Source organism: Ambystoma mexicanum, chromosome 12, assembly GCF_040938575.1.
Source record: "Ambystoma mexicanum isolate Mex_15411 chromosome 12, UKY_AmexF1_1, whole genome shotgun sequence".
Lineage (NCBI taxonomy): Eukaryota > Metazoa > Chordata > Amphibia > Caudata > Ambystomatidae > Ambystoma > Ambystoma mexicanum.
Genome location: NC_090936.1, coordinates 582055254 through 582068498, shown reverse-complemented (window position 1 = coordinate 582068498; position 13245 = coordinate 582055254). Strand labels below are relative to the sequence as shown.

Genomic DNA, 13245 nt, shown 5'->3' with positions numbered 1-13245 from the left:
GTTGCGGTAGTGCCACTTTCATAGTTATCAAGTGACCCGATGTCATATGATACATTCAGCCAACCCTGAGTTTACATGCTGCGACCTGCACTTTATTTTTTCCTATTGAATGTATGGATCCAGCATTAAGTGTAAAAAAACAACGCCAGTTGAAGGCGTCACAGATGACAAGAGACCACTCTGCTCCTCTGCGATTTACAAAATTCCCAATGCAATAATTGGACGCACGTTCTTTGTTCTAAATCGACTCTAGCCCTCCCCTACCCAGAACTTATTTTGCTCGCTCACCTCTAAACCAAACTCACACAAAGAAGGGAAAACAAATATGAACATGGTCTTATTTCAACATGTTTACAACTTTCAAAGTAAAGTGACAATTCATGACAAAATCCCTAGGTGGCAGTATAACACAGAAAATGGGCCGGAACTGCGATCAGCAAGAATTGCATTGTCGGGCGCTGTTTCGTGGAGACGGGAGGCCCAAAGCCCACACGATGAGGAAGCTCTCTGCTCCTGAATGTAAGAGTTTTACAGCCGCTTATGAAATCGTAAGGTTTGCGGCAATATGCAGCTGATTTATAAATTGCATCAGATAGTTTTCCTTTGCTCGCCCAGGCAGCCCAAGCCCACCTAGTACAAGGGTCCATGGCTGTATCAATGTCTTCTACTTTTCACACATTTTACAGTTATGGTGACCAGGGCAGTTTCTAGTCCATTTGGTGTCCAGCGCAAAACACTAGGAATGCGCCCCCCCACACACCCCATCCCGCGTGTCACTCCCACTGCATCCTGCGCGCCACTCTAAGAGCACCCAAAGTCAACAGTCCGTCACACAAGGAATTAATTGCCATTTGCAACGGTGGGCCACTTTTTCATTGGTGACCAAGGCAATTGTATGCCCGAGTCCCACTTAGGCTGCAGATAATGAGGACTGGGCACACCAAGAGACCATGAATATGGCATAGGATGCAACCAACAATGAACACAAGATGCTGAAGGGGGTTTGGAGGCAACCTAAGCCAAAAGGGCAATGACAAGGAGACACCTGAACCCAATAAACAATCACTTTAAAATTCTTTGAATGGGGCTCAAGTGAATGCTTTGATACAGTAAAGTCTGACTGTTGACTTGTTACAAGGATACATGGACCCAGATTAGTTATTTATTCATGCAATGTTTGTCCGATACAGGTATCCGACAAACATTGCATAAATACATTATCCGTGTCCATGTACCAGAGAAACATTGCATAAATAAATAAACCGGGTCGAGGCTTAAAGAATATTTACTCAGCAAAACTGGTCAAAACTATTGTCAGCATAATGAAGTAACTCCTGACCAGTGCCATGCAAGTGGTTTAAAGTGGAATTGATGTATAGTTTGGAAAAGAACAGCATGAAAGATATTGCGCTGCTTTAAATTATTATTTTGGCCATTTCCTGGACTTGCAGGGACGCACCATGGGCCCAAACGGGTCTCCGTTTGTACCCCGTCCACGCCCACAGTGCGTCCCTGCAAGGCCAAGACCCTTCAGTTATCCCCCCAATCTTCGAGGAAGAAATGAATAAATACTTCAAGAAAGAGAAACACGGGCATACAGTTAAACGTTTTTAAGCGCTTTTTATGCTGCAATAGTGGCGCTTGTATGAATGTGAGTCAGAGGGTGTGAAGTGTTAACTTGCACACCTGCAGAGAGGCAAAGCTGCTTACATTGCAAGCCCAATCCCACTGCACCTCCCATCACAATACTGGCACAAAACCATTCAGTGACTAATGGCCCATCATTAGCAGTTTCCTGCCGGCATTGTGATGGGAGGGGCTGTCTTAGCTGCAGGGGGAACTGAAGTGTTATTTTTGTGCTTATGCCCCCCCACCCCACCCCAAGTGTCAGGAAAGTGCTTGAGGGAACCTCTGACTGTCAGAAGAGGCAGCGCCAGGAACTCTCCCCACGGCAATCGCGCCGCCCCACAAACTGGGGAATTTCATCCCCTCAAGCCAGGAGGGGCTCCAGCATGGGCGTCATTTTAGGGGGGACAGGGGTGTTTGTCTCCCCCCGACCCCCAACTTTCATGGCACACCATTTTGTCCCCATTCATTTGGCTGGGGCACCTTTTCTTTAGATGTCATGCCCCCCCCCCCGCAACATTTTCAGAAAAGTTACTCCACTGGGCTCCAGAGACCGTGGCAATTGCGCCCTCTGGGCAATTGCGCTCCGGGCAGCCGCCTGCCTCGCCCAGGACAAGGAACGGGCCTGATGTTGAGCTAAGCTTTCTGATTACATGGAATGAACACAATATCCAGCTGGCATTGCATGCCCCAGAAGGCATGCATGCTTCAATTACTATCACAGGCATATTTGATCAATTGGTCGTCATTCCTTTGTTCCCAAAAATGCACTTTGTATGTATGTGAAACAGCCAGCATCCGACATTCAGTGCACCCACACCGTTCGCCACCAATCTCTGCCCCTCAAAGTCGCCCACCACTCCGACATCCCGATTCTGTGTCGAAGTGCGGCGTGGGGGGGTCGAAGGTGTGGTTTCCCCCAGTACATTGTGTCCATTTCAAGCACTTTGCACCGCTCATTTGGCACTAGGGGAACTGAGCCGCAGCAGACCCAAATCATCCTCGTACGCACCTAATGAGGGTCAGTGATTTGGGCAGGGCTGGTGTGGGGATGCCCCCTTTAAGGCTGGGAGTCATGACCATGTCATTACGTGCTCCTAATAAAAGGGAGCCCCCATGCCAGTACGGCGGCAGACTCCATGTCCATGGATGGAACACCCGTGCCAGACTCGTGATTTTGTGTAACACTGTGTGATCACGGCACTTTTTTAAAGTAGCTCTGTGTGATCACAGCTCTAGACCGAGATGTGACCACAGCAACCATCCCGCCGCGTCACCACAGCAATCTCATCACCGGCCGCGTGACCGCGGCAACAATCTGGCAGGCATGGGTGATCCCTGCGCCAGCCATAAATCATCTCCTGCAAATGGCACACGTTCACAGGCCGTGTGACATTCGCAGAAGCCTGTGTCGCTCATTCCACCAACGAGAGCAATTGAACTAGACAGCAACGTACATTTGTGACTCTGAGATGGTGAACTGTATCAAAAAACAGGTCATTTGGGGAAACGAGAAAAAAGCAAGACGTCACTCCCCACTGGTGGCACTTACATTGCTGTGTGGTACACATTCTCGATGCCAAAGTGAGGAAAAGGGTGCTTTGTTGTTGGGTAAAACAGATGTGCCTCATTGAAATCTTAACTAAAGTTTTTTTTTTTTTATTTCTTTCGCATAATGAAGGTTGGCACTAACAAAGGCTTTAACTTAAAGCCAGGCTGTGGTAAAAGCCACAGCTGGGCTTCACAGGCCCCCACGGCGTTCCCCAAGTCTGTTTCTTCAATGGCTTAGCTTTTATTATCGGGCCGGGGCAGACACGTGTGAATTGGAGAGTGCTAATGGCCCTGACATGTCACAGCTCATGGGGAAGGGACCATAAGCATTCCAAAACCCCTCATTCTGCCTATTCTCCACAGTAAATGGCTTCACCACATACGCCTGAAACAGTGGCATGCATGCACACTTGCACCACATAAGCCTGAAACAGAAACAGTGGCATGCATGCAGACTTTTTATTCGGAAGGTGCTTGTGTAAAGCAATTCTGTGATGTGAAGACTAGTAAGGCAATACACAGAGAGGTCTGTTCGTCTTGTGCAGGTTAGATATTTTCAAGCATCTGGGCGTTGTCAATATTTGCAGACTCTTTGATTTCGAGAAACAGCCCTCCAGAGCCCCTTTCAAAGTATGGGCCGCTATACAAGGGCTGCCATTCAGGCCATAGGTCTTTCTCTGCCATAATAGAAACCAGCTTGAAACTATTAGGCCTGTGCAGATTGTGGACAGAGGTGGCGGCGTACGCCTTCCCTATGAAATTCTCATATCGGGTTGGTCCTTTTGTTTCCACTAGATGGCAGTGTTGGGCTATTGTAACCCTGGGAGAACGGATTAGTAATAATAAATGGTGCGTCCAAACGTACTGGCACCTTTCGGTCCCAGCCAGCGCCCTGCTGGCCGCTAGCCAAACGTCAGGTGCCGGATGGCTCGTGCCTAAATGTGTCACACACACACACCCTAAACCAGCAGACGCAGTGTCAATAGACTTGCTAGGAGGCGCCTGGTCACGCAGGCTGCACATGATAATTCTCTACCGATCTCTGTGTATTGGGCACTGCGCATGCTCGTATTTCTTCTCTCAGCCCCTCCTCTTCCAAGTTTCAGGGGAAACACTTGGTTCTCAAGGATTGGCAAGTGTTGCAAACATTTTAACCTCGAATCCAAATCCACCTGAGACGGTTCTAAATTAACATATATGGTCCAGAGTTAAAAGGCTTTAATGTGGATCTGCTATCTAAGTGGCTAACTCGCTATGGCAAATTTCCGGCTTTTTTATGGAGGCCAAGCACCCCATATCCTCCCTCTATCCCCCATCCCGTCCTCAAGCCCTAAATACCCTTATATATTAATAAAGGCGTCTTATGTTCCCAAAATACAAAGTGATTTCATGAAATGCAGCCAGTAACTCTGATTGGTGCAATTTGACCCCTTCCGCTTTCTCAGACAGGCTTTATGAAACAACGTGGAAATGATGCTTATGGTTATTCTAGGTTTTCATAAGGTGCCCTTTCCCTGTAACACGAGTGTAACATTCCTATTATATCTACCAGAGATAACGATATTAGCAATGAACACCAAACGTTTTAAAAAGAACCCGCTTACAAAGCTAGTATAATAAAATAATGTCCTTTTTTAAAATAGATTCCTTTGCTGAGAAAACATGCCATTTTACCTCTGAAGTGTTAGAACTTTTTGTTAACGGTCGCCCTCAGATTGAAACCAATGACCTTTTTCTTCTGTGACCACCCAGGCAATATTTAATTGAGGGACACAGAGAGAGAGGGAGAGAGAGAGAGAAACACATTAAGGGAGAGATGGAGATACAACACAGAGGGAGAGAGAGAGAGCAAATGATACAGAGGAAAGAAAGAAGAGGGCGACAGAGAGTGCACACATGTATCCAGGCCCGGCCTGGCCTATAGGCCGAACCAAAAACACTAAATGCTGGTGTGAGCCAGTTTGTGTGTCAAAGTGGGCCACTTTTTGGCCAATTTGGGACAGTTTCATGAGTCAATTCACTCAATTCACTCTTTGGCTAGAAGTTTTCATCAGTGTTGCCGAATAAATATTATTTAAAATGCAATTTGCATCATACTTAATCAGCAAACTTCCCCTCGGTTACTATTCAAACAGTGTCACAAAAAGGAATGAATAGACATTTGCAATTGTGGGCCACTTTCATTGGTGCCCGTGAGAACTTTATGGCCCAGTGCGCCCCTGCGTGTATCTGGTGCACCGATACAGAGAGAACAAAGCCAACAAGACCATACTAACAGAGCGAGAGAATGAGGAAGAGCGAGAGATAGAGATATAGGACTGCACTGATACAGAAAAAGATGTAGAAACAGACCAATGGAAAGAGAGCGAGGTCATTCCAGATTTCACAGAAGCGCGCACCGGACTATGTGACTGGTGCCCACACCGAGAGATGAGAGTGAGAAAGAAAGACAGACAGAGATTGCAGAGAGAGGGCTAGACCGGGACAGCCATTTGTTTATAATGTGTCATATATTAGGGTTGGACCATCTCTACTGGCTATTATTGTGTACTGCACCAAGCTCTTCCCATCTTTATTTTTATTTATTTATATTTTTAAAGCGCTCACACAGCCGGGGGCATCGAGGTGCTGTTACAGGAATATGTCTTGGTTGCGTATTTATAATACCCAGCGCGGACCAGAGGATCGAGCCTGTGTTGCTTCGTGTGTCCAAGGCTTGTTTCCAAGGCAAGTGCGTTGCTGCTGAGCTATCCTCCTGGGATCTTGCATTCCCTGCTGCACTACGAAGCAACGTGTTTGCGATAAGGCGCTTTTCTGTATACAAAATAATCATAACATTAAAGAAAGAAAGAGGACACCCACTTTCTAAGATAATCCAGCCTCTATGAAAGAGAAGTCTAGGTTGACTAGCACTAGAATATGACAGTTCACACCAGCACCTCGCTGCCCCTTCAGATGCCCACACCAGCCCCTCGCTGCCCCCTCAGACGCCCACAACAGCCCCTCGCGGGCCCTTCAGACGCCCACACCAGCCCCTCGCGGGCCCTTCAGACGCCCACACCAGCCCCTCGCGGGCCCTTCAGATGCCCACACCAGCCCCTCGCGGGCCGTTCAGATGCCCACACCAGCCCCTCGCTGCCCCTTCAGATACCCACACCAGCCCCTTGCTGCCCCTTCAGATGCCCACGCCAGCCCCTCGCGGGCCCTTCAGATGCCCACAGCAGCCCCTCGCTGGCCCTTCAGATGCCCACACCAGCCCCTCGCTGGCCCTTCAGATGCCCACACCAGCCCCTTAAGACGCCCTCACTGCTCCTGATGCCTACACAAGCCCCTCGCTGGCCCTTCAGATGCCCACACCAGCACCTCGCTGCCCATTCAGATGCCCACACCAGCCCCTTGCTGCCCCTTCAGATGCCCACACCAGCCCCTTGCTGCCCCTTCAGACGCCCTCACTGTCCCTTCAGATGCCCACACCAGCCCCTTACTGCCCCTTCAGACGCCCTCACTGCCCCTTCAGATGCCCACACCAGCCCCTTACTGCCCCTTCAGACGCCCTCACTGCCCCTTCAGATGCCAACGCCAGCCCCTCATTGCCCCTTCAGATGCCCACAGCAGCCCCTTGCTGCCCCCTCAGACGCCCTCACTGCCCCTTCAGATGCCCACACCAGCCCCTCGCGGCCCCTTCAGATGCCCACACCATCAGATTGTCATAGCAACTAACCATACAGCGCAGCATGAAACCTTTACACTAGAGCATCCCAACACTCGTCTGCTCTGACCCCTGCTGAACACTATGCCGAAATGTGAAGATACCTGAATGATGGGTCGAGCAATATGTCATTATTTAAGTCATCTAGGTCTAAAGCAGTTTATGTCACTCATGCTCCCCCTCGGGGGATCCTCTCACCACTACCCCGCCTACCCGTTCCAGTTACCTAGGCACTCTACATGTAAAGCCCAGGGTGCACCCACCCAACGTACAGTGAGTGCTCCGTTTCTCAGCTAATTTTACACTTTATAAATACCATATATAGATATTACAGAGCTTTAAGTAAGCAGAGGCCAGCCGGGGCTCAGCCCTGGCAGTCTCTAAAAATGGCAGTCAAGTCAGGCCTCTGCGAAATCACTTCCAGAAGCTGATTTCTTGAGCCTAAAAGTAAATGTAAAGAGGATGTGTCTCAATACTGGCATTCCCCAGTAGATGGCAGTATCCGACATGGTTGGAATCAATTCACCACCCATTTGGACTTGGAGTGTTTCTTTTACTAACACTAAAAGGAAGGGGAAGCATACCACATGCCATGCGTGGTTTGGTTTATTCAACATTTTATATTGAAGTTTTGTCATAAGAATAATTTGAACAAATATACAGCAATCATGGATTTCCCTCGAAAGAACCGAGGGATTGGCACTGCATTGACCTTTTTTGATTATATACTCGAACATCTCCATGTTAGTTAATTGATTTTACTGCACAGGACTACGTGCTGTAAAATAGATTTGCCTCCTTTCATCTCAGGTATGAAAACGTTACCGTGTCCGTTAGGCCACTACTGTTTTAAGTATTGCTGTGCTAGTTGGGCTTTTTCTGAGACCAAGCTACACACTTATTAGGCTGCGCCCCCAAATGTTGCCTCATGGCGTGTTCGGGCTCCCCCTCAATTTCTTATCCCAATTTAAGGATGGCGTGCATATATTTTCCATTCCATTAGGGGGGGGGCTAGTCCAGCTCTGGTTTTACCTTTGCATTCTGGGACTTTTGTAGTCCCGGATTTCCCATTATAAATCCAGGAATGCAACAAAAAACAAACTCGACAAGCACCTCCTGACTGGAATGACGCATATTGGTGGGCGAGCAAGCAAGGGCATGATGGCACAAAACACATGTTCAGTTTGTGGCAACGGCGGTGTTACAAAGCACCCGTGGTCCCGTGCCCATCCTTTGCTAGGCTTGGGCTCCCAACTCGCCACGACACCTGAAACGCCACCAGTTCAATGCAAACCTTAATAATGGAGGCTCGCGCTCGCCGCAAGCGGGCAAACAGATCAGGGCCCAGGTTCCGCTGGCTCTGGTGGTTTAGGTGGTGTCACGCGAGTCAGAAGAATGACGCGCGGAGGTCACGCTGTGCCCCCCTCCCACAACACACACCCTGCAACTTAACAGGATATGCTTCCATTTACAGCGTGGGTCTATGACCTCCCCCGGATCTACTCTACACACATCACCCCCACTCAGCCTATATTTAGGCTGGGCATGCATCGCTTTTGCCCAAATATCTCACCCAGCTATAGAGCCGAAACCTCACCTGGCAGCCCACGGGCGCAGGGCTCCCAGGCGGCTTTTGCAATGTCAAAATGTTCCGCCCTGTGTTGACTTTTCTTTCAAGCTATTTACCTTCCACAAACTTAGACCCATTCATCGCCAAATCGTTTGCCAATAGGTCAAATTTCGTTGGGACCAGATCCAGAAACTCGTGGAGAGGCACTGCCTACTGCACGCCACTAAGAGGCGGTGCCAAGCATCCCTGCCGCAGTCTATTCAGCCCATTCACCGCCACGATCAACTATGCCCCTACACACAATGCAAAGTGGAACCTTTTCAGACAGAGGCACAGTCTAGATGCCTTTGGGAAATCGACCTGGATGCGTCAAGCTCTCCACTGCAGAGGCGTTGCTGGGGGGGGGGGGGGGCTAAGGGGGTTTTAGCCCCTGGTCTTTTGGTTGTAGCCCCAGATAGAATCTCAGGAGCTACAACCAAAAGGCTAGCTAGCCCCCAGTCCCAACAGTTTCGACATTAGCGTAGCCCCAGCTCTTTTCCAGACCTAGCAACACCCCTGCTCCACTGCATGTTTCGAGAGTGACCATCAGAAGGGTTCCTCAGGCCGCACCAAAGGGCCAGGCATCAAGAAATATTAAAAGGGCAATGAGGGGTGCCCACCTGATCAAGGTAACGTGGCAGTAGATCCGACAGTAGCTTCTCTGTGCTCTTGCTCAACTCAGATGGTTTCAGGATGGCACAGTTTCCTGAGAGGAAGAAGAAAATGGAAGAGTCAGCCATTCGCCAGGGCAATCAAAGGGATTCTAGTGTGCGGGTGATGTGAGCTCCACAATCTCCGAAGGTGTATCTAGCCACAGCAACATGGACAAGCCCGTAATACCGAAAGAGAGGACCACCAACCTCAGTGTAGGAGGAGCGTGTTGGGCATAGTGCAGACGCGCATATTGCGAGTGACAGTGTCTGGATAGTACAGGATGGCATAGTATGTTCATGTTAAAGGGCATTTGTACCGCACACTATCACCACCAGAGTGGTCCCCTGGCGCTCTGGAGGAATTTGGTAAAGTGGGGGGGGGGGTGGAGTGGACCATGTAGCAGCATATAAGGTGCCCAGTATTTGGGATAGTTTAAGTGCGTATTTTGTGGGGGGGGTGGTATCACAATAGTGTAGCGGTTGTGTCCTGGGGTAGACACCTAGGCTGCAGGGAATCGTGTGCCTGGGTGGCTGCAGTGATGGTGTAGCCGCTGTGGACATTACGTTTCTTCTCATCCACTTGCTCACCCGCCCCTCCCCCCCCCACTCACCTGCAGCGATCGCCCCTACTAACGGAATCAACAGAAGATTGACAGGATAGTTCCAGGCACCGATAATTAAGACCACCCCAAAGGGATCCTTCCGTATAAATGCAGAGTCAAACGTCGTGGCCTGGGAAGAAAAAGGAACAGTTAATGCCACGTGAGTCCCCATGAAAGGTTCCATGTAATAATGACCCCTCAAAGAGATCGCCATACAAAATCAAATTGCGGAAAAATTTCCGTTTTTTTGTGGGGACATTATCACATGGAACATGCGGGAGACACCACCGCAACCCTGCTGCCCCGGTCCCTATATATATGGTCACCTATATAATGTCGCCACAACCTTTTCCCGGCGACCATATATATATTTATATAGGGATATTATTACCCGATAGCCTATGAAAGCCATCAGTTCAGGGGGACAATGAAGCAGGGCATTGGTAGCCAGGCATTTCTCCTCAATCCATCGGGAAATGCACCAAAATGTCGCCCTGGGAATTCCGACACAATAAATTCCAGCTTCATTTTCTGACCCCCTCTTACAGCAAATATATATGAGGGGGGCACGGGATATAATAGTAATATGGAGGGGCTGCGGGAGGGTCTCCCCCCGAATATCTGTGGTCTTAAGGGGGTTGGAAACTGAAGAAAAAATCAAGTGCCATTTTGGGCGGCCAGAATTCTGGGGGTCGTCATGATCACAGATAGATCCATCCATCCCAGGGTTGCATTTACCACCCTTTGCAACCTGTGAAGGTTACTCTTGTCAGTTGGGCCACAGATACCAATTGCATTTTAACTTGTGGACGACCAACCAGTATCACAACAGGACGGAAAGTTCCCTTGTGTCATGAGGAGAAAGCACCTACCTTGGTCAAATTGAGAAGACATAGAACCTACTTTTTGGGTCTTTTTTTTGGTCGAAAGGCCTTCACCTATTCCGTTACCCCCTCACCATATATTTATATTTGACCCAAAAAAAAAAAATAAACGATCCGAAAATTCTGTCAAAATCGAAAAGGTCAAATGTTTTTCGATCAAGCATGCTAATACCCTGCTAAAGTACCCTGGCTCTAGACGCACTGCGTGCAATGCTATTGGATAAACTGAGCGGGCCAGGGTAGGGAGCCGAGATGAGCACTGCCACACAGAAATGCTCCATTTACTTCTGTAAGGTCACAATACACCATTTACTGAGTGTAAAACTAACGAGCGGACACTGAACCGCGTACAGAGGGTGCCCCGGATTTCCCTTCGAATGCACTGCAGGGGGGAGGCCCTTGTATAACGTGTTGTTTATTTGGCAGGTGGCCGAGTTTGAAGGGCAACCAAACTGCTGGCAACTGAACCACCCAGGATGTGCAACCTTTCGGTTTGTGAGAACGACTTGGGTCAGGTTTCGGTTTACACCATATCCAGGCAGCCCTCCTACAAGTCCCCAGGAAGCCGCTACATTTGAGGCATAAGTGACAGGAAGACGTGCGGCCAGGGTAGCACGGTCACGGGCAGGCGTGGCTGGGGAGCCGGCGGACAGAGGGGCTGCAACCGGCGGACCCCTCGCTGAGGGCAGGCCCTGGCACCAAGGCAGCAGCGACCCCATGCAGCCCGAGTATCACTGGAGCGCCATCTTTCCCCGGCCACAGGATGTCAATGCGGCCTTCGTCCTTATACAGGATAGAGGAGACCAAGAGTAGTGAAGTGGGGACTCCATTGGACCCTTAGGAGCCCAAACGTGGGTTTGTTTTTAACAAATTCTAAATGCATGACAGCCATGTTGCACTCCCACCGCTCCTCCAGGCCTTCAGCACCGAACCAGTGTATGTTATGACTAATGTACAACCAATCATTTTGTAATTATGTAACCTTTCTTGATAAGTACATCATCTATGCAACCTATAATCTTTTAAGTCTACTGTATAAACTTTAAGTTTGTAAGTAATCTTGTAACCTGCCCCGCGATACCTCAGGGTCTGGGCGTATAATCAAATGCAATAAATACATGTCCGTATCACCCCCTTTCTCGGCTATCAAGAGCAGTACAAATGTGAGTACGCATCTGAAGCCCACCCTCCACCCCCCCCACCCCAGTATCAACCGCAGGACAGTATTAGGTGGCTCCCCATGAGTAAAGCCCACATGATGGCCCAAGAATGGGAACCAGATCCACCCACCTCCCCCACCATTCCCACAGGCACTTTGCAAGCAACACAGCCCATGAGATCCGTGCGGGCCAGGCTGGATGCGCGACCCACATAGCGGCGACTGATGCAACGTGAGAAGCAAGCAACCCAGCGAGGGGGTAATGTACATTTGTTTAGGGTGTGGCATAATTGTGTGTCCGCTCCCATACATTTGGCATCCCTAGGCGCCCCCCCCCTCTGAATGCACATCCAGCACTCAATTACCTGCCTGTCACCTAGAGCACAGAGTGAGAAAGCCACCTTTTGCAAGCCCGCCGGCCCACTGCTTCCCGTTCCCCAGCCACAATGCGCCAAGGACCTACCCAATTCTTCTCCACGTATTCATCCTTCATCCAGGTCTTCAGATTGTTGAGGGCTAAGTTGACATCTGTATTGACCAGGCTGATCTCGGACAGCTCTGTCTCGAATGCAGGCTATGGGGGTGCAAGGAGACAAAAAGAGTGAGGCTGGGGATTACGGGGGCACCCAAGCGGTGGAGAGAGAGGAATCAGAAAGGGAGGCGGAGAGGAGAGGACACATCACATGTAAGTGGGGAGGAGACAGGAGAGTAGGTTGGAAAGGGAGAGCGCTAGGAGACGAAGGAGAAAGACATTAGTTTAGTTTATTCATTTGTAATGCGCACCAGACCCGGGGGTATTAGGGCGCAGGATCAACAGGTTATTCACAACTTGGTTACAGGTTACTTATGCAATACAGTATTACATTATGACAGTGATGGCAGAAATGTACAGGTTTAAAGCAAAGTTTACAAAATAGTTTACAAATTTACAAACAAGCAGGAAGGCATATAGTCAGATTACAAATTTACATCTCCATATGCTTCCTATGTTATAGGGTGTTATTAGTGGTCCATTGAGGGTTCCACATTGAGAGTGAGGGACAGATTGAGAGAATGGAGATGAAGAAGGATCAAGTGAAGGAGAAGGGTTGAAAAAGGAGGTGTTGTGACTGGAGGGAGCAGATGGGAAGGCGAGATGCAATGAAAAGTGGTCTTGTATAGCACAACTTTTAGTATTTTGGCAGCCTCTTGGCACTAGGTCCTGTAAGAGGAGGGAGGGGGCTTAAGGGGAGGGGGACAGACCAGAGGCGCCTCTTCTCTGTGAGCTGGCAAGTTTCTAGGCGGGATATTGGGGTATGGGTATCCAGAAGGGGGCCCACAGTGTAGGCATTGCCACTAAGGAGGCTTGCTCTGAAAGCAGGGCTGGCGCGAGGGTGCTGGGTGGCTGTGTGTGACACGCGGATGGCGTTAGTGTGTGCATGTCTGGGGGCAGGTGTATGTGAGGGGTCCAGT

At 49.4% G+C, this 13245-nt stretch overlaps 1 protein-coding gene across 6 annotated transcripts in view; it reads right to left on the bottom strand.

Annotated features, from left to right (window-relative positions):
• ALDH3B1 (aldehyde dehydrogenase 3 family member B1) overlaps nucleotides 1-13245 on the bottom strand; it is a 710542-nt gene that overhangs the window by 115820 nt on the left and 581477 nt on the right. For all 6 annotated transcript variants that reach the window (XM_069628929.1, XM_069628928.1, XM_069628930.1 and 3 more), the window contains 3 exons: nucleotides 12257-12367; nucleotides 9760-9880; nucleotides 9116-9201 (listed from right to left, as the gene is read on the bottom strand). In XM_069628929.1, the coding sequence (XP_069485030.1) occupies nucleotides 9116-9201; nucleotides 9760-9880; nucleotides 12257-12367 (318 nt within the window). The remainder of the gene's footprint in view (nucleotides 1-9115; nucleotides 9202-9759; nucleotides 9881-12256; nucleotides 12368-13245) is intronic.